Source organism: Cantharellus anzutake, assembly GCF_015039405.1.
Source record: "Cantharellus anzutake strain C23 chromosome Unknown EI90scaffold_62, whole genome shotgun sequence".
NCBI lineage: Eukaryota > Fungi > Basidiomycota > Agaricomycetes > Cantharellales > Hydnaceae > Cantharellus > Cantharellus anzutake.
Window position 1 is genome coordinate 280961 of NW_024067012.1, and position 19965 is coordinate 300925.

Below are 19965 nucleotides of genomic sequence, written 5' to 3' on the forward strand. Positions count from 1 at the left end.
TTGGGTTTCCTTTGATGCTTTCTTGTTCTGAAAGACCGATTGTCTGGAGCTTGAGGATTTTCGGCGGCTCCCACCTATGACCGACCGCATCATTTTGAGCGTTTCAGTATTTATTCGCATCCTACTTCTCGTCGTTAATGGACCCATACATGAATGGAAGCCCACGCCGAACCGTTTAGATGCAGTTGTGACAGCTCAATTGGAGGTTTGTGAAGCATGATAAGCGGCCGTGCGCACAAGATATTTCTAAATTTGGAAGCCAAGATGGCGTGAGATCGTACCATAGCTAATCCACCTCATACTCGGCGTCTTGAGATTCCTAGCTGCTTGACTCGTTCCTGAATCGGCTCCTGAGTCCACCGACAAATCCTTTCTCTTTCTCGCGAGCTTCTGCGCAAACTTCTTCCTCTGAACTTCCTCTATCTCGTGTTCATCGAGAGCTCCAGTGGAGTACCACACGATTGTAAACATTCCAGCCAGAGCGCTCAGGACTGCGCCAGCGAGCGCACCCTTCGCCTTAGCCGTCCATCCGAGGATGTGCGCTTGTGGGAACGGTCCGTATCTGTGGTAGTACAAGATCGAAGATCGTCAAGGCTTAAAAAGTACTCATGCAATCGGATGGGAAACTTACGGTTGTCCGCGGAAATCAGTCGTCGAATTTTTGCCGACGACGTTTCCTGAAATGGGAATGTTCTGTTTGGTGCAATGATCGAGCAGCTGTTGTGGCATTTGGAGCTTGCCCTGGGCCTGGGCAGGCGCCTCGATAAAGACTACTGCCAAACCAGACTCGAGGTGCCACTACGCGATGATTTGATAACGATCAGCGTGATAGATGAAGCTCCTGACAAGCTACCATTGCTTACTTCGATATGACAGTCTGTGAGCAGGAAATGAATAGTAGGACGCGCAAGCAACATGAATGGGTAGTTAGAAATACTTACGGAAGAACCAGACACCGGGATTGTCTGCTCTGAATCGAAGAGTAGCGGACCCTCCCGGAGGGACCATGACGGTGTCGCGACTGCGGGGACGTAAGAGCCGATTCCGCAAGCCGCTAGATATTCAACTCACCGAATGGGGTTGACCTGAGTCTCATTGATCGGTATTCCCTGGGTTGCATCATAATTCTTCTGCACAACCTGGAACTTATGCCCATGAAGCTGCGCCACGTTTATCCAAGTCAAATCAGGGACGTTCCAATTTCGCGCGTGGGAAAAACCGATGACGCACATGGAAAGGATGTAATCCTACATCCCAGTTATACACTACCAATTCGATCATTCCGTTCCAGTCAAGTGGAATCGCGTGCGTCTGAGCGCCATATATCGTAGCATAAGTAGTACCCCCAAATTCCTTGATGTAGTCTTGGTCTTTAGGTATCTTTGAGCGGGTGACGGCTGTTATCCAGGAATCGTTGGCAGGCATAGTAAGCGTCGTGAGGATAGAAGGTATTTTCGGAGCAACGTAAGTTCTGAATGACAAGAATGCGACTATGAGCCTAGCAAGAGTTACTGTTGGGGGATACATACACGTTATTGACTGATTTGATGGATTTATGGCAAGGAAACTCCCTTAGTGAAGTGTCGAATGTATCTCGCCGAGCCCAAGGAAAAACTCACAACTGGCATGATTGACACCGTCATCGTAGGTGTCGAAAGATACGTCCAGTCGGTGGCTTACTGAGGCTGGCGTCATACCTTCGGCTTCAACAGGGACGAGATCCGTCTCCTCAAAATCAGGATAGGCGTCATAGATGGTCGCCGGGGCGAGTGCGTTTGACGGAGTTTCTCCTGCGGGCGTGTACGTGATGCGAGCAGTTATATCTATCGGCGTCATTCTTTAGCCATCATGCACCACCTGAGCCGAAGTTTAACGATAACTCACTCAGTTGAAGGTCATCAGGGACGTGGTCGAACATATCTGGATTCATATTCGCCTTGAGGGCGTAGTCAATTGTCGCGTTTGTGTCATTTCGTGCTGTGACAAGGAGGGAGACCCGTTGAGCGACGGATATAGGGACCATAGTAACTTCGAAGGGTTCAGTCTCGACCTATGAATGCATTGTAAGTCCGCTGAAGCAACGTGGGAACCATAAACAAACCCCGTCCAGCTCGATTACTTGAATGGTGTGTCCGTCGAGACCGAAGTAGAACATAGCTAAAGCTGATCATGAAGGGGGTAAATGCTGGGAATTCAAAACTGTAAGCGGCAAGAACGAACCTGACATGTTGATGAATCTTAGTCTGTACTTCTTCCCCTTCTCAAGCCGTAGAATGGCGTTGTTCCCGACCGATGATCCGTTCCTAATGCACAAGCCGCTGGGACAATCATCAGGGAAGGAATTATTTGGCAAAATGTACAAAAGCGGTGCATTCGGAACCGGTTCGGCTCCCTTTGGATCTGATCAACAGCGCATGTCAACGTGTGTTCTTTTCCACTTCCAAAAAAAGGCTCACTGTATTCGCCCATGAACTTCTGCAGCAGAGTAGAATGTTCGTCATGGTACCAATCAGTGAGCACGATGGTAACGTCTTCGTCATATGGATACAACGAGCCGTTTGCAGGATGAATGATGAATGACGTTCTGAGGCCGTCAACATATTGCCCGCTATAGTGTCCGTGGATCCAGTATGTCCCTGATTGCAGATCAGTGGGGATGTGATAGGTAAGGGTTTCTCCGGGAGGGATCGCACTGTCAACGAGTTCCTCTTCAGAGTTACACATGGGGAGAACAGCGGCATAAGCGGCTCACCACTGGGTGACACCCACGGCACCATCGTAATACCCACTTCCGTTGAAATAGATGCCATGTGTATGGAGGGCGGTCCCAACATCACCAAGACCATTATATGCATGGATGAGGAGTGTGTCGCCTTGTGTGACGCTGATAGGGGGCAGGGGCCAGGTCCCATTCACACCTATGACACGCCGACTGTGAAGTCCCGAGGGGTTGACGTCGTTAACGTACGAGATATTCCACCAATATTCGATGACCGCAGCGCGTGCTGTGCACGTAAAGAAGAGGGAGTAGGAAATGAGAGCTAGGGGATGCATTGTCCGCGACGCCCTAACTTTCCCTTGCGTGCTGGGGGAGGGGAGGTGTGGAAAGGGGGATTATGTAGATGAGAAAAGAGGGAGGAAGACCCCAGTTAGAAAATTGTATGTTTGAGAAAAAATTACCAAATCAGATTAGATGGGGTCATATCTGATAACCTGGGATTTGCGTCACGGGCTCAGTCAATTGATGGCCGGTTATCTGATAACTTGCACTCACTTTGGCTTATAGGCCGCACGTCGCGTGTCTCAACGGTAATACTCCAAGGGGGAATGGATATCCGTCTGTTCCCGACGACCCATACGGCACTTATAGTCAGTAGCAAAAATGAGGGGAATACCCAAACGTCAAACGGTTAATAACTGAGCAATGATGCATAATATTGATGTCATGAGTCAGACCAACGTGGCCACTCAGTTACGGCGGAGTCTGTCTGTCCACCATTGACAACATATAGCTAGTACGACCCTCCAAGACTGAGACAAGGCTCGTTTTTGTCCATTACGACGGCCGCTAAGTCCGATACACGGCCTCCCAGAGTTGGTGCAAGAAAAGTTCGCACACGCGTGGAAACCAATATTGATCTGGAAATTTGCGCAACGCGTGGGAGCGTTCGCTACGCAACGGGAAGTACTGCTCTGTGTCAGTCACAGGCACAGGCGTTTCTTTTTTGCGCTCAGTAAGGAATGCTCCCGCGCAATTTCCGTTTTTTTTTACACTTTGTTGGGGGGCACGTGCCAGGATCTTCAACGAACAAAAATCTTGAGCACGTCGGGTATTGTTTGGTCGTAAGCTTCCAAGAGCAAACAAATGAACAAACGAAGATCCAAAAGGAGAAATGACGACCTAGACTACGTCTTAGAAATATCTGACTCTGAGGAGAGTTACACGCCACCATCAAGCCGGACCGCTAGTCCTGCGACAAGAAGTTCCACGAGGAATAAGATAAATAATAGAACGCCGAGAACTCGTGCGAGTCATAGGGGTAGTCCCAATTCCGGGGATGAAGGGGAAAGCTGGGCGTCTCAATCATTCATGGAACTTTGGCGGTTATTCGCGACAGTCTCCATAGATGCTTTGCGCTCAGTGCTTTGGATCCTCAAAAAACCCCTGTGAGTCTAGCTGTAACCTACAAAGTCTGTTCCCCTGACGTTTCTCCGTCACTCCCAGCACTTTGGCCTCGCAGTCTACATTGGTCTCCACATCTTCAATAAAGCCACAAACACAATCGAGCGTCAGATTCATCAGCTCCTCATTCCCGTTTGCCATGCCCCCGTTCTAGGGTCTCTACTTCCACTATGTCCCCGCATCTTGAAGCCTGTAGTCGATCCCGATTACACAAAATTCATCGCCATACAAAGGGCCTTTGAACCTATCCTGGCACTTACATCAGGTGCGCCCCAACGGACGGCAGAGGACGGATCGGGTTCCGATGTTCCAGCGGGAGACTCTTCTCTCTCCCTCTCATATGGTATTCGAAATTCGGAAGCGGCAGTTCGAGATCTAGCTGTCCTTGTCAAATTAAGCGATTTACCATCGAAGGAAGCATTGGGGAAATCGCTCAATGAGTTTGTAGGAAACGCGAAAGAGACTGCTAGAGGGCTTCAGCGCTTGGGTGCAAAGGTTGGCGGTGCAGTTGATAGTGTACTAGCAATGGATGAGTAAGTCCATGTTTATAAATACTGCTTTACGCTCCTGAGATTCCACAGGTACGTTCTCAGAAGACTCGAAGAGATCAACAGGACGACTCCACCTTCCCTTCCCTCATCTGCCTTATCTCTCCAAGGATTCATTGACCGCTTCCTTCCGGAGTTCCTTAACAGTGCCGAGATGCAGCGAGCACGGAATCGCGATATCCTCGTCTCAAACTTCCTCCAAGCTTCAAATCATTTAGCCTCTCACTTGCAACGGCTGATCATGGAAGCCGAAGCAAGTCTAGCACTCTTGAACCGTCTGGAGGAGAACGTAGACGTTATGAACGAGCTGACCAGTCGTGAGAGTATATTAGCGAAGCAAGAAAAGGATAAAGTGGTGGGTACTCCACCCTTTGGGGTCGATAGACCTGGTCTACATGTCCCCTTTTCACAGCTCGCCGATCTTTGGACTATCCTGGGAGGCAACCGTGACCGTCTGCAAACTCAAAACTCTCACATCGAGCTCCTTACCTCGCTCTCAAAATATCGTAAAGAGGCCCGCAACCGAGTGTCTCAGACAGTCGAGGAGCTGATAAAATTGCAAGAGAACCTTGAGGAACTTCGGGGTCGCGTGGTTGAGCCTGGGATCAGTACGCTAAGTGCTGAGGCCTCAGAGAAAGATGGTCCTGGCGAGGGGCTGGTCGGTGGAGTACCACTCGAAGTCCACATGGACAGTATAAGAAAAGGTGTGTTGAGGCTAACGTCGTTTAGACAAGGTGGACTGCAAGTGTGAGTTTTTTCCGACGGTTTTCGTCTTCTTGGCCTTGGGTTGATTCCACGTTTTTTTTAGGGAGAACGAGAGGCTGAGTAGGATGATAGCCGATGGTGGACCCGAGCCTCGAAGTACCCGCCGAGGACTTCCGTCTAATAATGCGAAAGTTGCGCGGCAGGAGTAATTGTAAGCGCTATGCTTTCTCTCAGTTGATGTATCTCGAACTGATTTACCCTTGGTAGATGTTTTGTTTTCATTTTACCATTGACTCATGTATATCCCTGGCGGCCAACACTATTTTTACCCTGCTCGCATCAACTTGAAATGTATCTGTACGCATAATACAATGTGCATAATTTTACTATCCTACGCTAGACTTGGCCCAACGATATTAGAATCTAGCGGTTGTTGCACGTCACAATTTGAATTGGGTCATCACGGTCATTCAACGTAGGTGGACATGAGTGCCAACACTGACCAACAAAAACCCGTTCATGGGAACTATCATTCGTACGGATACATCAGCGTATGCACTGTCGAAACCTCCTGATTGAGCGTACATTCAATTAGATACTACCAGACTAAACGGCCGACGCTGGTGATGATCGCATTGCTCTACTCTCGCCCGATTTCTTTAGAGGGAAATCTGTACTTGATATCGGGTGCAACGAAGGATGGGTAAGCTGCGAAATAGGTGAGCAATGGCTAGCACCTTTTGTCCACGGTTAAACTTGACTGCCCAGCTCAACAACGTGGCGCATCTCGAGTCCTCGGTGTGGACATTGACGAAACACTTATCAATGCCGCGAGAAGACATTTGCGTTTAGCATGGAGTTTGCAGGCACCTTCATCCACTGGCAGCAGTGACCGAAGCCCAAATCCTCCAATAGAGTCGCCTCCCAAGAAACGGCGGAGGAAACATCGGGATGCGGATGTTGTACCGGCCGACGCGTCACGTCCTCGCTCTGCTCTCCCTCCATTACTGACACCAGAGGATGCGCATTACTTCCCTACTTCCATGCAAGTTATGTTTGGCAATATCCCTTTTCCATCAACCCCTTCCGAGGCTCGCCCGTCGACGTTTCCCCACAACATCACGTTTGAGATGGCGGATTGGGTAGCAGAAGTTCAACAGTCTACGGATGAGAAGTATGATGTTGTACTAGCGTATGTTGGTTCAACTCGAACTCGAAGAACGCAAAATTGACTGCCACCCACCGACCAACGCCATATTCTTTTTATTCAAGTCTAGTCTCTCAATCACTAAATGGATTCACCTAAATCACGGCGACGAGGGTCTCTTATCATTCTTTACCAAAATATTCAATTCACTTCATGCTGGGCGCGGGCGAAATTGGTGCTGGAACCACAAGATTGGGTCAGTTACGCTAAAGCTCGGAAGATGGATAAGGTGTGATTACATCCCCAGACGTCCTTTGGCATGTTTCACTAAAACTTTATCCCTTCAGCGCCTCAGAGAGAATGCTCAACGACTCAAACTGCGACCCGAGAATTTTGAGGATGAGTTGGTAAAGATTGGGTTTCGAAGACCAGTACAGCTTGGCACTGTCGGCGAAGGAGGTAGGCTCACGATGACGGGGATTGAAAGGATGACCGTGATCACTGATTAGTTGTTATAGGACTCCGAAGAAGGGTAGATGTTTATGAAAAGCCATGAAATATTTAAGCACTGGACACAAATGCCGATATTTCTTTCTATTCCAAGATCCAGTACCTCATTAACTGGTGGTCCATACCGTCTTCATCAAAGATATCTCCAAAAGGAGTATATCCATTCCTACGGACCAGTCAGGCTACGTCTGAAAGAAAGGAATTGCTGGGCTGACTTCAAGTAGAATCCTTTCACCTGAACTTGGGCATGAATGATAAATTCTCCGAGAATCTCATTTGATTCGGAGCTACTGTCCCGAGCATGCGCTCTCGAAGCTAACAATCGATTTCGAATGAACGAATGGGCCTGCTGGACGAGTTTGTGGCCAAACTTGTATTTTCGATACTGCTCAAGCACACAGAGTCGTCCAAGTGCGAAAGTGGGGTACGCTGCAGCCGATCCATGTGCATCTTCCTTTTGCGTACCGGTATCAGTGGGCGTATCAGGGTGTTTCAAGGGGTACACCCGAACGGTCCCAATGGCCTCTTGGGAGGGGAGCAATCTCAAAAGAAAGTGGAATGTTTCCGGTGATCTATCGTATCTGCATCATAGAAATAGCCATCGTTTGACATTTCAAGAGTTCGGGAATTTGGCATTGCACGCAGTCGACTGACTCATCGGGGAGTTCGGACTCCATGGAGAACTTCTGCTCATGAACAAAGACTTCGCCATGCTGTCAGGACCTCAAGTCGGTGCCCACAGAAGCTCAGTTTAACAAACCTGCAACTCGCAAGCGATGACATTGTTGCCACAGCTCTTTCGAGGAGGCCTCTACAATCTCGCAGAGAGGTGTCTTGAACATGTGCAGGTTCGGCCTAAATCCAGACCACCGCCAGGGATTTTTATGTCCAATCGATGATGAGAAGCTCGATCTCACATCGCCACGTGATGATTTCGGATTTGCCCGAAATCTGAATCCAACTGTACAGTAGGTCCTCGCTCGCCACCATGGTCAACATCCCCAAAACACGACGGACCTGTGAGTTTTGCCGCGGTCCTTGTGGAGGAATTACTGCTTAGCGATATTTCAAAATTCTCTTTTCTAGTTTGTAGGAGCAAGAAATGCCGAAAGCACACGTTAGTACCGATGCTATGGCATTGCTAGTTAGGCAATTTTTCCTTCTCTCTTCTTCTAGGCCCCATAAAGTAACGCAGTACAAGACGGGGAAGCCGTCGTTGAAAGCCCAGGGGAAGCGCCGTTATGACCGAAAGCAATCCGGTTATGGTGGTCAGACGAAGCCTGTCTTCCACAAAAAGGCGAAGACCACCAAGAAGATTGTCTTGCGGTTAGAGTGCACCGAATGCAAGTATAAATCACAGAAAGCCTTGAAGCGATGCAAGCAGTACGTGTTTATATTCTATCGATTCAGTGCCTTTCTCGAAACATATTTCTATCGTAGCTTCGAGCTGGGTGGGGAGAAGAAGACGAAGGGTGCTGCCATTACGTTCGTGCGTTTCAGGAGCTAGTTATTAGTTGTATGTGGATGTGCTAATGATTGATTCTTCAGTGATCTCTTGTCCATCACCCTTGCTCTCAACCACTATGCAACTGGTTATGATGTATTTCTCACTACTTATGATCGATGCTATGACCCAGTCGCTTCGCAATCCAATAATGGTGCATTACAGTCCTCGCCTCCGTGGGGATTCGGTTGAGTTCGATTACATAATTGCAAAACAGAGATGCAAGAGTATGAGTCCGTGCAATACTATGAACAAGCAGCAAATACATAACGTGGCAACCTGAAGTTTTGAAAAACAACAAAAAAAAAAAAAACAAAACTCATTCTGGAATGGAGCTGGCATTTAGATGCGCCACGATGATGGCTCGTTGCCGCTTGCCTTCCTCGACCAACTCTTCAATGAGTTGTTCACCGCTCCGCTTCATGTTCTGGTACACCCTCTGGGTCTCAGCTTCAATGAACTGTTGAATTGTCATGTCGAGCTGTTCCTCCGTAAACCCGTCGGAACTGAAGCTGGAAGATGGGTGCACCAAAGTTGTCGATTGGGGCTCTGAGACATCTTGGGTCTGTACTTCAACGGTAGGCTCAGCGTTCGGAGGGTGACCATCAGAATGGTGTGGATTCCCCTTCCGTGGTGTGGGAGAGTGCGCCCCCCTGCCAATCAAGCTGGAGTCCTGGATTTGAGTTTCGGTATGGGATTCTGTCCCTGCCTGACTGTCGTTGCTTTCGAGTTTGGAAGAGAACTCTGCAACTGTACCAGTGTCAATTCTTGAGCCTGATGACTTGGATTTTACCCTAGGAATGACCAAGGACGGATCATAGTGGCCAGTGGATGTTGGGGGACTTTTTGGTGGCTTCGCTGGAGAAGTGGGAGTAGGGTTTTGCTGGTGGGGTGTACGCGTTGCGGGCTGGGGTTGTGATAGGGGACTCGGTTGTTGAGATGTTCGTTTTGGCAGGGCTACGATGGGACGTTTAGGTTTTGCGGGATGGACAGCCTCCATGACCCTGGATATGTGATCTAAAACGTCGATCTCAACAGTAACAGTCCCCCCCGCACCGGGTTGGGCGAGCGAAGAGGAAGAGACTGATCTCGTTCGAGGGGTTGGCCTTGATAGTTGCGGTGCAGGAATAGTCTGCCCACCCACAATCTTATTGCTTCTTGAAGCTAAGGGTGTGGACTCGTTGACAACAGAAGTATCTGAGGCTGCATCCATATCAACAGCGTTAACTGTCGACCCTTTGCGTATTGACGAAGGCTTCCTGGAAACCCTCTTGGGTCTAGTCGCATCCTTTGTATATGTAATATCCTCGTCATCCACCAGGGATTCTGTTCCGGTGACATCTGTCGTGATGCCTGTGTCGTATTCTTCCAAACTTTGCATTGAAGTTGTTCTGGAATGTGCACGAGTTCTTGACGATGTCGACGTCCGTCTCTTCGATGACGTACGAGTCCGAGTCCGAGTTTGCGGCCCCTCTTGGCTAGGTCCTTCAACCCCTAGTTGTCTTGTGGACGACAGTCCGCGGGTACTCACGGATCGACCTAACCTGCGGCTTGCTTCAGATGGCAAAATTTCGTCTGGCCCAGAGCGAGGCGCCTGGCATTCGAATCCCGCGCTTGCTTTGCACTTCGTGTTGATCGAAGTGGCCGTTTGACCGGGGTGTCATCTCCAGAAGGGGACTTATCATCTAGTGAATGAGATCCAATATTAATTGGATTTCGACTCGGGCTTGCGATTCGGGAATGTGTAGCAAGAGAAGGCTTGGCCTGTGACTGCCGTATCCGCTGAGACCGCCGTGAACGATAAACTTCATCATCTGAGCTGAGCTGACCGGCTTGCGACTCGACATTCGAAGATAGTAAATTTAAACTATCCTGTGAATTTGAGGATTGAAATTTGGTAGTTCTTCCTTTACCCCTTTTGGAACGAGTTCTGGCTTGTGAAACCGGGTTCTCCTCTTCGCTCACTGCATTTTCCGATCCAGTCGTCAATTGCTCTCGTGTCTTGCTAGTCTTGGTTTTAGATATCGTTTTCTTCGGCTTCCGCTTCGGTTTTTCCTGAAGATCGCCTTCGAAAGCAACCTCAGATGGCGAGGAAGCAGAGATTGGTTGGGCAGAAGGTTGACGCCGCCGAGACTTTGCCTTTGAGTACGATACAGCATCTGGTGCATTCTCGGAGTCGGAAGCGGAAGCAGAGGCACGTTTCCTAACAGATTTAGACGCCGTCCTTTTATGCTTCGTTGACTTGTGTCTATGGGATACCTCAGCATTCACGACGGGACATCGAGAACAAAATGCATACTTATCCCCAGTCCCCCCTTGCTCTGAGGGGAAATCAAGTTATAAGCTGGCTTACAGCTGAGTGTAGACTGTACCCACCCAACAGAATCTGCTCGCGATCATACGCCTCGAGAAAAGGGCACATTGTTGTATTGTTCCGTCGGTGTTCTTCACTGCACATAGCGTTAGTTCGTCCGACACTCGGTTCCAAAAAATCACAAACATCGGGATATCATCTGGCCCCATCCATTTAATGAACGATTGCAATAGTCACAGACTACCATGTCCTCCCCATCACCCACGTCTGGGACATGGACGAATCCGGCCTGTGCAAGCGCTTCTGAGGTGCAATTATGGCCCTTCTTTTTATCGTGAGGCCACGAGGCAAAAGTTTCTAGGCGAGCCTTGATCCGAGCAGGATGTGTAGGAACTCGGTCATCAGAGTTGAAGCGCCAGCTGGCAGATAGACCATAGAGAACGTTCGCGTCAGGGAATAAAAACCAGCACCGAGTCTCTACTCACACAGTCAACTTTCCTGTTTGACGCGGTCTCCACGTAAGGACCAACGCGCCTCAGTCCATGTGCAGGAGTTGCTGCGTTTCAGATGTTCAGTTCGAGGCTCGTCATCTTCTTCCCAGTTAGCAAGAGATAGTCCACAGATAAAGCATTCGGTCTTATCCGGTGCATCGTCATCAGGGTTAAAGAAAAAACCGGCGTCTGCCAATGACTCTGGGGTGAGTTTGGAGGTGGGAGGGTGGGGCCATGCTGCATTTACGATTTTCGTCTTTTTTGAGCGCGCAGATGAGACTGTAATGCTATATTCACGAAAGGAAGCTAGCCGCTTGGAACGAAGCCGATATTCTTTCCTCATCGCTGCACGATGAGCATGCAGGGCTACAGGTCGGAGATTCGCGATAGTTGCTTCCGACAAAGCCAAAACATTGGCCACGTGAAAGCACTATCGGAATTCGAAATGAAGTACATTGACATCAGCCCTAATCAGCCACCAGGCACAACTCGACAGATCAAAGAAAACGATCTAGTTGTTGATTTCTACCCATTCCGAGGAAGCACCCTTCAATCGGTCCACAAGGATTGCGAACCGGGCCTCCATTGCTTCAAGGTCAGAATCTATGTTCTGGTCCACCATATTCCCTGTGGTCCATATGAATGCAGAATCGAATAAATGAACATCGCTCGAGTCGTATCAATCGGAGAACGAACCGACGTCAACCTCCATAGTGAACGATGGCCCGTACTGGGGGAAGTTTGGATGGTCTGGGATTGGGTCTCCTAAGGTGAGGGGGCTCCCGCACTGTTTTCGGGACGTGATACAAAAGAAGTTTCCTAAGAGGTAGAGATGTACTTACGGCAATGGATGTCAAGTAAGCCCACGCCCGCGCAGCATTTGCGGAGTTGTAGCCACCTTGATTCAGAAACATGAGTGACAAAACCTTACTACAACAGCCTATTGACAGCTACCTCCTCCCAGAAGGACAGTTCTGAGTTCCCAGGAGAGGCACTCATTCACACACCATCCCAGGGAGCCTTCATCATTCAAATCGAGTCCCCAGTTGAACACCCCACATGGGTCGCCTGCGAGCCCATCCACCCCACACTGTACAATAATGAACTCTGGGCAGAAAGCTTCCTTAACAGGTTGCACACACGATTTCCAGATGCGATGGAAAGTGGCGTTGGTCGCTCCTTGCGCCAAAGGTATGGACAAAGTATGGAGGTGCGGTGTGCCAGCCGCTGGAAGCAGAGCATTGGGAGATGCGGGATAGAAGCCTGCAGATGCGTGATGGATACTAAGGATAAGTACGGAAGCGGTTTGAGCAGTCTGTGTTTGGAAAGCATCGGCCACACCATTGGGGTAGTGGAGGTCCAAGTCGATGTACATTACACGCGGACGTGGCTTAAGTTGCCGGAGGCTCAGTATGCCTAAGTTGACATCGTTTATGTAGCAATACCCCGAGGCTCGAGACTTCCCAGCGTGATGTCTGCAGCACGCGTACGATTAGCGAACAAAGTTACTGAAAGTAAAGAGAGGAGCGCACCGGCCACCATCCCACACGATGGATATGTCTACATGCTTCAGGACCTTCACAGCGCTCAATGTCGCCCCTGCCACCAACACACAGTATTGTTGAAGACCCTCGAAGAATGAGCAATCCTATTGGTGTCATGTCTAGTCCACGGTCAATCCTGTGGAAAATCGGTCCTCACATCTTCCAGTCCGAACGAAGACGCGTCATTTGGAGCTCTGGACGAAAGCAGTGCCTCTTGGTTGGCGAGCGTGAAGATTAAGATCATCTGACGATAACAATGCATTTACGCGACTGGACTAACCCACATAGTCTGTATCATGATACAGGCACAGATCTGAGCGCGATGCAGGGGAAGGTCTGAAAACGAGGATATTGGAGTATCCACGGGACTTGTCGAAGAACCCAAGCGCGGAAGCTAGCGTATGCACGAGAAAGGACCTTCCTTTATTTGAAGGGAGAAGCGAAGAAGCCTAGAAGAGGTGCTATAAACTCGCGGTCAATTGGGTGGCAGTTATGTACCTTGACTAGGGCCTCAGTGACAACATATGCCACTACCTTTTGACTCATTTGCTCCTGGTGTTCAGAGGCGGGGCTTGTTCCAGATACCGCAACCTGCCAAGTTCAAAAGTTCATCTGGCAGAGTATTAGGGATGATAGGTTTATATATGTACATGTACCGAAGTCAACGTTCCATTTTTTCTTCCCAACCTGGATTCTTCGTCAGTATAACAAATCCTTCTAAAACCGGCGCGAACGATATGTATTGTTCAGTTCCAAGCTCCGCTCGCTCAGTAGTACCCATCCGCACTGGGTTTGATGAGTCTGGAAACCTGATATTGTTCTGGGTTTACCCGCTTGACCCACGACATCAACAGCCTATGGAGGGTGTTGTCACCAATTGGGGACAAGACGAAGTGTCATATATGGAGTGAAACTAACCTGGCCAACTCGTGCAGTCACCGGAATAGATTGCAAGTCCTCATCAAGAGTAATCAGGAACCTCGGGAACATCGCAGTGACAAGGAAGTACAGCATCCAGTGTGACTTGTCAAGAATGACTGCAAATTTGACGATCTGACACTTCTCTTACTTGGCAACATGAATAAGCACTCACAAGCTTTCGCGTCAGTGAAGGCCACAAGAGTTGCTAGAAGTCCAGCAACAGCCGTCTGCGACATGATCTGTCGGTCTTGAAAGAAGGGGTTAATGCCAATCGTGCCCTTGCCCATATGCACCAGCCCTTGCGCCACCCTGACCATGAAGAGACAATCTGGTTCCTTGTGGTAGTAGCTAGCCAACTGACGGAGCATTTGCCCTAGACGTGCATTATTCGTTCCCGCACCGACTATGCCCATTGCGAAGATGGCGTTGAGAGCCACAGCGAGATCACTGTCATGGCTGTACTTCGAGAGTGTGTCGAGTACTCTCAATTGCGGATTTGATGCACTGATAAGACCAAGTGCCAATGGTACGGCTTTACGAACAATCGGCTCCCCGTAGGTCATCTTGCCGGAGATTAGAACCCAACCAAATTTTGGATTTTATCACCAACTTACAAGATGATTGAATTGTCGCAGTGACATTTCCGCACCAATGTCCTCACCCATGGCAACGAGAGCAATACCCATTACCGCATAGGCTTGGAACGTGTCGTCTTCTTTCTCGGTGTCGATGTGGTCGCTGCAGTGATGAAGTAAACTTTGCACTTTTAGAACGTTACTAGTCCCTGCAAATGAGCAGATTTCCACAAGGATCACGGCTTGCTTTGAGATGAAATGGGGAATGGCCTTCAAAGTCTCTATGGTAGCATCTGAAATGTCCTGACGACCTGCAACGTGTCGGGAAACCGTTTGGACAATATATTCGTATGACTCACCGAGGTACAATAACGCAAGCCCCAATATCAAGAAGCGAGCCCACTTGTCCCCCAGCGCTGAATCGTCAGGTTCCATTCTGTCCATGATGGTCTGCAGGATCGTGCCTGCAACCTCGCCGTTTGCGCTGCCAGCAAAAATGAAACCTAATGCAAGGGCTGCCAAAGCGGCCACTTCCATCGAAACTGTATCGTCTGACACAATTGGAAGTAGAATAGCCATTAGGTCGTCACGATGTGAACCAGCGTAAGCAAGGCCGAGCCTAATGTGATACGTTTCGTTAGGTGAATGAAGAAGGTCTGAAAGGTGAAACAGACCCGGTGATGGCACTTGTTCTGAGGGGAACACTCTTATTCTCAAGGTGATCACTAAGCAGCGCGAGTGCCGCGTCCTGCTCGGAACGCACGCCAGAATGAAGCATACCGATAGCCAGCAATGCTCCCGCCTAAGTACACTAATGAGAGCTATCAACTCAAACGTAGATGAGAACATACTTTGATGTACTCCTCGTTCGAATATGTATACCGATCTACATGGCTCAAGCCAACCTCGGTGTCCCAGAGTAAACTCAACCCAGACTGGCGGCAGCACTTTGCATCCCTGGATGGATCGTGAGGTTACGCAGGATTTACACCTAAGGGGGACATGCCATGGTCTTTATTCTTGTAGATCCATCCACTACCTTCCTCAGCCTTCACCATCAGAGGGTCATTGCCAAAGCCAGCATTTACAAAGGCATTGACAAATGTTCCTGCCAAGTTTGCGCGAGCCGAGTCCACAGTTGTTGAGCCACCTGGATGCAAAAATAAATGAATGCTAGAGGGTAGCAAGCCAGATCTGCGCACGGGTATTCTCCAAGTGGGATTTATAAATGTCCTCCAAGGATTTGGGGTCTCCTACGGCTAGTTCCTTGCCAAAAGCACGAAAATGGTCGGATAAATAGGTGTTGCTTAGACATGCGAGAAGGTCTTCCGGCAGCCCGGTATCTTCCAACTCAGTAGTTTCCATCTGGTCCCCAGAACTCGGTGATCGCACCCACTCTAGCGGGACTAAGGCCCGAGCAAGTATGAAAGCGAGCTGTCGCTGCATCAGCCTATGAAGGCGATTAGGTTCAGGACTGCAGGGCGTCCAATTAACTCACGGATTCGCAGGAGCATGGAAATCTTGTGATATCAATTGCGGGTCCCCCAGACGAATGGCAAGAGATAATGCTTCGGGATATTTAGAAAATTTCATGTAAATCGCGTGTGCGGTCCGAAGGAATGTTACGTCATCTGGTGGTGGAAGAAGATTCACGCAGCTGAAAACGTCCTGAAAATCAAGGGCGACGCAGAGTGTTCATGACATGGCACTAACCTGACCATGTATGTACAGACCCGAGCGAAGGTGTTCTTGTCAACCAGTCCCTCGATCTTACCAACACATTCTAACTCCTCCAAAAGATCCACCGCATCTGCCTCGGCATTATGTTCTAGCAAGAACATAGCGCACACGTATGCCAACTCTCTGAGCTCTGTTGTGTCTTCACTCGACTCTATTCGGATGGTATACTCCGCCCCAAGCTCCGCAGCCAGGTGACGAACATATTCATGACCCCAAAGACCAGGTGGCGAAGGCTCCTTGGACATGGTAGTTGACAGCAGTCGGTACTTTAGTGTCTCTCGAGGTCGAGTATCCGAGTAAGTCATAGCAAGAACACCCAATATGTCCGCGAAAAGGCTCTGTAGAGGTGTGAGTATCGGGATTGAAGACATTGCGAAACCATTACCTTGTCCTCCGACGGTGGCCATTTTTCATATATGGACTCCAATGTTGGATAGTGCGGTCGTAGAAATTTGAGGGGCTTAGGAACCGAAGTCATAGAAGACGTCGATGTTCGAATGAGAGTACGGAGGGTTTCTAATGCGGGTCGGTACAGCGTCGTGTCAGGCTCCTGGTGCCCGTAAGGAAAAGATTGGGAATTGGAGTCGTAAGCATTACAAGAATCCTACTTACGCCAAGACGTTCAGCAAGCATTTCTAACTCATTCTTGAGCTGCTGGTCCTCCTCTGACTACAATTAGCTGATAAGTCGCGGTGCTATGGACGTGTCGAGGTGTGCTCACCAACTCCTCCCCTTCCTCATGCGAGTCAGGACCTTTAGATTTAAGGGCTTTCTCTGGGGGTTGTTCCCCCTTTGACTCTTTTTTTTTAGGGTCCTCAGAAGGAGCAGCAATTGTTTCTTCAGGTAATTGAGGCATGGCGATTTGGACGAGCAGAGGCCGCGTCAGTCGGGTCCTTCCGAATCTCGACCATTCAATCCAAAACTCAAGTGTCGCGCTATGACCGACTGGCGCAGAAAATGGGATCAACCTGGCGACGACGACATTACAAGGAGAGGTGAAGAAGGCTCAAAGAGCGCGGAAGCCGCGGCTGCTGCAGTAATTAGTTCTTTACTATTATTTTTGCCCCACTCAGTCCTGGTGTAGGCAGCGATTGCCGCGAAGATCGCTGCGCAATTCGCGAACCCTGGATCTGCGTCTGGTATCCTTGGTCCAAGAGACCCCCATGATGCTGCCTTCACCTACGACATTGAAATCAATGATGTTCGCAATCGATATGTTTTGACGAAAGGCACTACACAGACACAAGTATATCTTATCTGAATCTCGTTGTCGCCAAGCTGACTAGTCTGGCCCGGGGCATCTCAAGATTAACCAGGAGACTGGCGCTTCAGTGACGACCAAAGGAGTATGGTACCCCGACAAATCTAAGGCCACCGAGAAGGACCCACCTCTGTATTTACATATTTCCGCCAATACAGAGGAGCAGCTGAATGCTGCGAGGGAGAAGGTGGAGGAGATCATAGCCATGGAACTCGGGTTAACCGAAAAAAAGGATGACCGACCCCAACGAGCAAGTATAGCCCAACCCACATCCGAATGATCTACTCATCCACCATCTCTTTAGCGAAAATGGCCTGAGGCGAAGCTAGCTGTCGGTCTTGAAAGTATTCGACTATTTAACGTGCGGGCCAAGGTTGTCGGTCCTCAGGTGCGTATGGATGATCCCGGATTGCCTGGGTCTAAATTGGGGGTCATTTACCTGCAGGGCGCCTTCGTGAAGTACATCCAGCAAGAAACAGGGACGAGGGTGCAAATAAAAGGGCTTGGCTCCGGCTTTGTTGAGGCCGACACGCAAAAGGAAGCGGACGAGCCAATGCATATTCACATCACGTTTGTATCCTGTTTAGTTGGTGTCATGCTCTCTCTGACCTCCCTTTCAGGGGTCCGGATGAGGGGCAGGTGGATAGAGCGAAGGTCTTGACGGAGGATCTCCTCGAAGTGGTCCGCGCCGAGTGGGCAAAGGCGAAGGCAATAATGGATCAACAGCAAATGGAGCTGCAACAAGCCCAGGCCCAGTACGCAGCCTATAACGCCTACAACGTGTGTATCGTTTTTCCCATCGCTGTGGGTTACTGAACATATCGAGAGATAGGGATATGCGCCTCCACCTCCCGCCGACGCACCACCACCACCACCCTCCGACGTACCGCCACCGCCACCACCTGACGGAACTGCACCACCACCTGGAGGGGCTGGAACAGGCCCCCCATCGGCTTCAACATCTCCTGGCTCTCAGCAAGACTGGACGGCTTACTGGTGCGTGATGTGCCTCGAGTTTTTTTGGTGGGATACCTCTCACAGTTTCCCACAGGGCCGCATATGGTTACGACACAAATTCTGATGCTTTCAAGGAATGGCAGAAGCAGGCACAGGAACAGTACGCTGCCTATTACGCTGCCTACGCCCAACAAGGAGCGCAGGCACCTTCTCAACCAGAGGGTTCGCCAGTGCCTCCACCTCCGGCCCCTTCCGATCCACCTCCGCCACCACCTCCTTCATGAAACAGGAAGTGACTGTGTGTTATATGCGATGTTGAAAGGCTCAAGCTAAACCGCGAGACTTGACAATTTAACGATTGCTTTTGTTATCATTATTCAAACAAAGGTGTTGCGGGTGTGAATTGGCGCAAGTGACATGTCTCAGCTCATACCCGCTACGACTCTACGACTCACTGATGTCGGAAAACACTGCGGAAGCGTTGTAACCCGTTACAAGGCGTTGTAACGCCTTTCAACGGCACGTGCCGTTCTAACGCTCTCAACACTGAACTCGATCGTTCCAACGCTTCGAGGCGTTGTAACGCTTTGCCTCCGTTTCAACGCGTTGCAACGGCAACAAGGTAGGGTCAACAAAAAGAGACAACCCCTTGCAAGCCAGGATTGAAGCATACCTTCACTTCATTACATCCCCACACATTATCCTCGATTTTGGTGACTCACATTTCGGAATAGGACCAGAACTAAATATCATTAAATGGTTGGTACAGGTGGGAATTGAACCAAGGAACACTGTGATCATTATAGTAAGTACATTCATAACCGCTACACTACCATGCACTCTCAGCTCCGCGCTGATATGTTGACATAAAGTTGTATCAATCATAGGCCTTTTGAGTGTATATGGGCTAAGTTACTTAGTATTCTCAATATGTGTACACCCGCTGTGGGATTGAGGTCTAACTCATTGTGGCTCTCAATGGTGGTGCTATGTGGAGTTAGAATTCGAACGAAGTTGAACGTGATTGTTGTTCATTTCAGCAGTGGTATTGAGGAGAACATGAGTGCAAACACAAATCAGAACTCAGTGAACGAAGTGGCTTAAATAAGAATGTGCGGTGGACATTGAGGGTGGTGGAACATGGAGCGATAAAGGAAGATTCCTATGCTGGACACTGACAGTTGATGGGGGGTGCACTCTGTGTGTGGTCGGAATCGTTGTCCATGCTGTCCCTGAATGACATGTTACGACTCAGCGCCCGGCCTCCCATATGGAACCCCACTGGTTAAAATGACACAGGAAGAGAACGGTGGGGTTGTTGGGGATTTGTCACTTGCTGAAGTGGTCGTTCGCTGTGAGAGTGGCTTGACCGTCAAGTAGGTAGACGTCATCGATGTGAAGCAAGTGAAGGTAATTTGTGGCAATGGATCATGGAACGTGTGTTTGCCTGAGTATGGGGGACTCCCATGTGGCTTGGAAGTACAGGGTATGGAAATGTGAGTGTACAGTTGCTGCAGCCGTGGTTGGCAGTGAAGGGGAAGTGCGTCCATGCGTTTGTGAACAGG

General features: G+C 49.5%; 11 protein-coding genes across 11 annotated transcripts; 4 read left to right on the top strand and 7 right to left on the bottom strand.

Moving 5' to 3' along the window:
• Window positions 1–171: 171 nt before the first annotated feature.
• On the bottom strand, window positions 172–3387 carry EI90DRAFT_2977274 (Cupredoxin). The gene is made up of 14 exons (XM_039055908.1): window positions 3275–3387; window positions 2753–3213; window positions 2457–2692; window positions 2221–2400; window positions 2102–2163; window positions 1885–2050; window positions 1620–1823; window positions 1530–1539; window positions 1231–1471; window positions 1072–1160; window positions 942–1021; window positions 864–877; window positions 632–798; window positions 172–562 (listed from the first exon to the last, which is right to left on the bottom strand). Exons 2-14 carry the CDS (start codon window positions 3052–3054, stop codon window positions 247–249), a joined length of 2067 nt encoding a protein of 688 aa, XP_038911488.1. The 5' UTR covers window positions 3055–3213; window positions 3275–3387; the 3' UTR covers window positions 172–246.
• Window positions 3388–4516: 1129 nt separating this feature from the next.
• On the top strand, window positions 4517–5843 carry EI90DRAFT_2359684 (uncharacterized protein). The gene is made up of 5 exons (XM_039052917.1): window positions 4517–4716; window positions 4765–5086; window positions 5144–5478; window positions 5540–5647; window positions 5704–5843. Exons 1-4 carry the CDS (start codon window positions 4709–4711, stop codon window positions 5643–5645), a joined length of 771 nt encoding a protein of 256 aa, XP_038911489.1. The 5' UTR covers window positions 4517–4708; the 3' UTR covers window positions 5646–5647; window positions 5704–5843.
• A 78-nt stretch (window positions 5844–5921) lies between these two features.
• On the top strand, window positions 5922–7139 carry EI90DRAFT_3146921 (Bicoid-interacting protein 3-domain-containing protein; the record flags this gene model as incomplete). The annotated part of the gene is made up of 7 exons (XM_039065474.1): window positions 5922–5971; window positions 6100–6155; window positions 6205–6628; window positions 6714–6818; window positions 6845–6872; window positions 6931–7042; window positions 7102–7139. 7 exons carry the CDS (start codon window positions 5922–5924, stop codon window positions 7137–7139), a joined length of 813 nt encoding a protein of 270 aa, XP_038911490.1.
• On the bottom strand, window positions 6993–7770 carry EI90DRAFT_3157474 (acyl-CoA N-acyltransferase; the record flags this gene model as incomplete). The annotated part of the gene is made up of 4 exons (XM_039066118.1): window positions 6993–7030; window positions 7090–7259; window positions 7309–7674; window positions 7748–7770. 3 exons carry the CDS (start codon window positions 7768–7770, stop codon window positions 7178–7180), a joined length of 471 nt encoding a protein of 156 aa, XP_038911491.1. The 3' UTR covers window positions 6993–7030; window positions 7090–7177.
• A 301-nt stretch (window positions 7771–8071) lies between these two features.
• Window positions 8072–8775, top strand: EI90DRAFT_3000792 (zinc-binding ribosomal protein). The gene is made up of 5 exons (XM_039056319.1): window positions 8072–8112; window positions 8180–8210; window positions 8270–8476; window positions 8534–8582; window positions 8642–8775. Exons 1-5 carry the CDS (start codon window positions 8082–8084, stop codon window positions 8642–8644), a joined length of 321 nt encoding a protein of 106 aa, XP_038911492.1. The 5' UTR covers window positions 8072–8081; the 3' UTR covers window positions 8645–8775.
• Window positions 8627–10280, bottom strand: EI90DRAFT_2359223 (uncharacterized protein). The gene has a single exon (XM_039052915.1). It carries the CDS (start codon window positions 9976–9978, stop codon window positions 8917–8919), a length of 1062 nt encoding a protein of 353 aa, XP_038911493.1. The 5' UTR covers window positions 9979–10280; the 3' UTR covers window positions 8627–8916.
• On the bottom strand, window positions 10141–11380 carry EI90DRAFT_2359556 (uncharacterized protein). The gene is made up of 5 exons (XM_039052916.1): window positions 11098–11380; window positions 10974–11047; window positions 10897–10912; window positions 10427–10845; window positions 10141–10367 (listed from the first exon to the last, which is right to left on the bottom strand). The coding sequence occupies exons 1-5, from the start codon at window positions 11118–11120 to the stop codon at window positions 10303–10305; spliced, it is 597 nt and encodes a 198-aa protein (XP_038911494.1). The 5' UTR covers window positions 11121–11380; the 3' UTR covers window positions 10141–10302.
• EI90DRAFT_2934856 (uncharacterized protein) lies at window positions 11090–11745 on the bottom strand (the record flags this gene model as incomplete). The annotated part of the gene is made up of 2 exons (XM_039055124.1): window positions 11090–11388; window positions 11442–11745. The coding sequence occupies 2 exons, from the start codon at window positions 11743–11745 to the stop codon at window positions 11090–11092; spliced, it is 603 nt and encodes a 200-aa protein (XP_038911495.1).
• Window positions 11746–11939: 194 nt separating this feature from the next.
• Window positions 11940–13492, bottom strand: EI90DRAFT_3244739 (histone deacetylase complex protein; the record flags this gene model as incomplete). The annotated part of the gene is made up of 7 exons (XM_039066549.1): window positions 11940–12189; window positions 12245–12300; window positions 12357–12877; window positions 12935–13050; window positions 13104–13190; window positions 13231–13395; window positions 13445–13492. The coding sequence occupies 7 exons, from the start codon at window positions 13490–13492 to the stop codon at window positions 12082–12084; spliced, it is 1101 nt and encodes a 366-aa protein (XP_038911496.1). The 3' UTR covers window positions 11940–12081.
• A 27-nt stretch (window positions 13493–13519) lies between these two features.
• On the bottom strand, window positions 13520–17038 carry EI90DRAFT_3244802 (26S proteasome regulatory complex non-ATPase subcomplex Rpn1 subunit; the record flags this gene model as incomplete). Its single annotated transcript, XM_039066550.1, has 14 exons — window positions 13520–13801; window positions 13865–13983; window positions 14040–14430; window positions 14482–14753; window positions 14802–15061; window positions 15117–15244; window positions 15294–15389; window positions 15432–15592; window positions 15645–15892; window positions 15941–16099; window positions 16156–16520; window positions 16568–16732; window positions 16795–16851; window positions 16904–17038. 14 exons carry the CDS (start codon window positions 17036–17038, stop codon window positions 13664–13666), a joined length of 2694 nt encoding a protein of 897 aa, XP_038911497.1. The 3' UTR covers window positions 13520–13663.
• Window positions 17039–17084: 46 nt separating this feature from the next.
• EI90DRAFT_2359736 (uncharacterized protein) lies at window positions 17085–18788 on the top strand. The gene is made up of 8 exons (XM_039052918.1): window positions 17085–17218; window positions 17267–17428; window positions 17490–17693; window positions 17748–17831; window positions 17889–18013; window positions 18064–18223; window positions 18276–18439; window positions 18495–18788. Exons 1-8 carry the CDS (start codon window positions 17120–17122, stop codon window positions 18682–18684), a joined length of 1188 nt encoding a protein of 395 aa, XP_038911498.1. The 5' UTR covers window positions 17085–17119; the 3' UTR covers window positions 18685–18788.
• Window positions 18789–19965: the final 1177 nt, after the last annotated feature.

What these genes read in the sequence shown, in the direction of transcription:
- EI90DRAFT_2977274 (XM_039055908.1), bottom strand. Translation starts at nt 3,054, where the DNA reads ATGCATCCCCTAGCTCTCATTTCCTACTCCCTCTTCTTTACGTGCACA. An exon ending in GCCGTGGGTGTCACCCAGTG is followed by an intron (nt 2,693 to 2,752) that starts GTGAGCCGCTTA and finishes ACTCGTTGACAG; the next exon opens with TGCGATCCCTCCCGGAGAAA. An exon ending in ACTCAGGTCAACCCCATTCG is followed by an intron (nt 1,022 to 1,071) that starts GTGAGTTGAATA and finishes ACGTCCCCGCAG; the next exon opens with TCGCGACACCGTCATGGTCC.
- EI90DRAFT_2359684 (XM_039052917.1), top strand. An exon ending in AGCAAGAAAAGGATAAAGTG is followed by an intron (nt 5,087 to 5,143) that starts GTGGGTACTCCA and finishes CCCTTTTCACAG; the next exon opens with CTCGCCGATCTTTGGACTAT. An exon ending in AGACAAGGTGGACTGCAAGT is followed by an intron (nt 5,479 to 5,539) that starts GTGAGTTTTTTC and finishes CGTTTTTTTTAG; the next exon opens with GGAGAACGAGAGGCTGAGTA.
- EI90DRAFT_3000792 (XM_039056319.1), top strand. Translation starts at nt 8,082, where the DNA reads ATGGTCAACATCCCCAAAACACGACGGACCT. An exon ending in CCCCAAAACACGACGGACCT is followed by an intron (nt 8,113 to 8,179) that starts GTGAGTTTTGCC and finishes TCTCTTTTCTAG; the next exon opens with TTTGTAGGAGCAAGAAATGC. An exon ending in AAGAAATGCCGAAAGCACAC is followed by an intron (nt 8,211 to 8,269) that starts GTTAGTACCGAT and finishes CTCTTCTTCTAG; the next exon opens with GCCCCATAAAGTAACGCAGT.
- EI90DRAFT_2359223 (XM_039052915.1), bottom strand. Translation starts at nt 9,978, where the DNA reads ATGCAAAGTTTGGAAGAATACGACACAGGCATCACGACAGATGTCACC.
- EI90DRAFT_2359556 (XM_039052916.1), bottom strand. Translation starts at nt 11,120, where the DNA reads ATGGGGCCAGATGATATCCCGAT. An exon ending in GGGCCAGATGATATCCCGAT is followed by an intron (nt 11,048 to 11,097) that starts GTTTGTGATTTT and finishes CGCTATGTGCAG; the next exon opens with TGAAGAACACCGACGGAACA. An exon ending in GAATGTCGAGTCGCAAGCCG is followed by an intron (nt 10,368 to 10,426) that starts GTCAGCTCAGCT and finishes CGGATACGGCAG; the next exon opens with TCACAGGCCAAGCCTTCTCT.
- EI90DRAFT_2359736 (XM_039052918.1), top strand. Translation starts at nt 17,120, where the DNA reads ATGACCGACTGGCGCAGAAAATGGGATCAACCTGGCGACGACGACATT. An exon ending in CCAATGCATATTCACATCAC is followed by an intron (nt 18,014 to 18,063) that starts GTTTGTATCCTG and finishes CCTCCCTTTCAG; the next exon opens with GGGTCCGGATGAGGGGCAGG. An exon ending in CAAGACTGGACGGCTTACTG is followed by an intron (nt 18,440 to 18,494) that starts GTGCGTGATGTG and finishes AGTTTCCCACAG; the next exon opens with GGCCGCATATGGTTACGACA.